General features: G+C 44.4%; 1 protein-coding gene across 1 annotated transcript; it reads right to left on the bottom strand.

The window, feature by feature from the left end:
* Nucleotides 1-740: 740 nt before the first annotated feature.
* tnfb (tumor necrosis factor b (TNF superfamily, member 2)) lies at nt 741-2071 on the bottom strand. Its single transcript, XM_015976626.3, has 4 exons — nt 1780-2071; nt 1654-1699; nt 1510-1569; nt 741-1418 (listed from the first exon to the last, which is right to left on the bottom strand). The coding sequence occupies exons 1-4, from the start codon at nt 1966-1968 to the stop codon at nt 973-975; spliced, it is 741 nt and encodes a 246-aa protein (XP_015832112.3). The 5' UTR covers nt 1969-2071; the 3' UTR covers nt 741-972.
* Nucleotides 2072-2619: the final 548 nt, after the last annotated feature.

A 2619-nucleotide genomic window follows, 5' to 3' on the forward strand; every position in this document is an offset into this window, starting at 1 on the left:
GAAATCCCAGTTTGGGCTGAGACTGCTGCGGGCCTCCACCTGACACAGCACATAGTGGGAAGCAAAAAAATGTAGGAAATTCCCCTCAACTAGTGTGATTTTTCAAGGGAAGTATTTGCAGGCTGGGGAAAAATTCAGACTGTGTGTGTGTGTGTGTGTGTGTGTGTGTGTGTGTGTGTGTGTGTGTGTGTGTGTGTGTGTGTGTGTGTGTGTGTGTGTGTGTGTGTTTTGGAGGTGGGGGCAGGAGGTGGGAGTGAGATAAAGCCAACTCAGCTGCAGTGTTCTATTTAGTATCAGCAATGAAAAAATGCAGTTTTTCTAGAGATTCACCAAAAAAAAAAAAATCACCACTGCAATTGGCCAACGTGGAGCAGAGAGCAATAAAACACGTTTTTGGTAATAAAATCACCAAGTAGCAAAGCGCTAATTTACATGGTGTTTTCTACTTTACTTAGATAAAAATGTTTATTAGGAACAGAGAAAATGTGTTTTAATCAGAGCTCTTCGGGATAACTCAGTCAGAATCTGTATCAGTGGATCGGAGCATTGCAAAAATCGACACTCAAAACCAGCATCTGTGCATCTTTAGTTTTCTGTGATTTTCAGACATTTCATTAAGCGCAAAGTATCACATTTAAATTTTCACAACAAGTTTTATTGACTTAAATACAAATAAATACAAATAAATACATATATGTTGTAAATAGTAAATAAATGTGCTCATCTGCTACAGCAGAAAACGTTTCTTTGACAACAATCTGAGATCAGCATAAATAAAGTTTAAAAAGTGCCAAACATGGAAATAAAGTTTTAAACTGTTACAGTTTATAAAGTTTCAGAACTCATCGTGGCTTTATCTCCATTGAGATTTGAACATTTTTACGTCACCTTTAGGATGAATAAAAGGTAAAAATGTGCTTATTTTTTTCAAAGGCCTGCTCACATTTTGTTCTTTAGGATTAGAGCAGGAGGTCAAAGTGCAAACACACCAAAGAAAGTCTTCCCCTCGTCCGTCTCCAGGTCCGACAGCTGGTTGGTTTCCGTCCACAGATGGTCACCTTTGTTCAGCTGAAACACAGCGCCCAGGTAAATGGCGCTGTAGCAGCTCTGACCAGACTGTACACCATCTTCCTGCACGTTTTGACACGCCGACCTTACGGCGCTCATGAGGGACACTTTGGTTCCGATGGAATCTGACAAGCGCCAGATTCTGTGGCTGAGAGGCATGGAGCGGCCCGCGGGCCCCGCCTCGTTGCTGTTGCAGGACACCCGGAATGATGCCTGGCTGTAGACGAAGTACAGGCCGCTCTGTGGGATGATGATCTGGTTCTGGCCCAGGCGGAAGCCCCCCTGAGTGAAAGCCTGGCCCTGCTCGTGGCTCCACATCAGCTCCGGACTTTCGCCATCTTCATAACCTCCTGAAAGAATCCAGATGTTCTTGTCTCAGCACTGGGATGAAAATCTCTACAGCTGCAAATCCCACACATGACAGATCTGAGAGTGACTCACCTTCCAGATGGATGGCTGCTTTGGCTTTCTTGATCATTTGTTTCAGGGTGGAGTGGGTCCCTGAGGAGAAGATCAGAGTGAGCTCATGTCCACCTCAACAATACTCCTCTCACCTCCATCACCATCTTATATGTAAATATTCACCTGTTTTCTCAGCAGAATGTGATGAAACAACTGCTTCTGGGAGAGACTGTGAGGAGAGAAAACACCCATTAGAGATCTGCATCAGAAGGTTCTGACTGGTCTGAGAAGGTCAGAGGAGATCCTCACCGTGGGCTCTGGTCTTTCATCCCTGTACCAGACAAACAGTCGGGCCCCTGCTACACAAAGAGCCACTATCAGGAGGATTCCAAATCCCTTCCACATCCACCCAGTGGAGGATTTCTTCTCCACCAGCACCTCCGAGCTCTCCTCAGCACCAGCCTCTACATCACCTGTTGTGGCTACGTATCCCATCATGCTCTAATCTCTGCTGCCTGGCTGATAGCTGTGTCTCTGCTGGTGCTTGTCTTTGTGTGTGTTAGAGTGAACCTCTGCCAGGCGGCCCGTAGTATTTATGCTCTAGCAGCTGCTCAAGCTGAAGGGAAACTCCAGTGATGTCACTGTAAGTGGAGAGCAAGACAGAGCTAGTGCTGCGGAGAGAAACAGTGGCTAAAGGAAAGAAAAGTCACAGAACTTTTTTTCTTTGTGAGTTTCACCCAAGTGTTGCACCCTATCGGGAGCTGTGGTTTAAGGACGGGAAAATGTATGGGTTTTTCTAACACACACACACACACACACACACACACACACACACACACACACACACACACACACACACGCACGCACACACACACACACACACACACACACACGCACACAGTCAGATGTACGCTCATAATATGCTGCATCTGTAAGAGCTGAGGTTAAAGCTCACCAGCATTTTGAGGTTACAGCAGATGTTTATAAGAGAACAGCCCTACTTTATGTAAACAGTCTATGGAGTGCCAAACGTAAAATTATACAACAACAAAAAAAATAAATAAAAATAAATCACAAGAAGTATGGGGTATGTATTTTTTTGATAGCATTAATTCAGGAAATTACATTCTTGTGTTCAAATTTTTAAAA

Source organism: Nothobranchius furzeri, chromosome 5, assembly GCF_043380555.1.
Source record: "Nothobranchius furzeri strain GRZ-AD chromosome 5, NfurGRZ-RIMD1, whole genome shotgun sequence".
In the NCBI taxonomy this organism is placed as follows: Eukaryota; Metazoa; Chordata; class Actinopteri; order Cyprinodontiformes; family Nothobranchiidae; genus Nothobranchius; species Nothobranchius furzeri.

Bases quoted from the DNA above. Each gene is read 5' to 3' on its own strand.
- tnfb (XM_015976626.3), bottom strand. From the start codon at position 1,968: ATGATGGGATACGTAGCCACAACAGGTGATGTAGAGGCTGGTGCTGAG. The intron at 1,700-1,779 runs GTGAGGATCTCC...CTCTCCTCACAG, and splicing joins ATGAAAGACCAGAGCCCACG to TCTCTCCCAGAAGCAGTTGT. The intron at 1,419-1,509 runs GTGAGTCACTCT...GGATTCTTTCAG, and splicing joins AGCAGCCATCCATCTGGAAG to GAGGTTATGAAGATGGCGAA.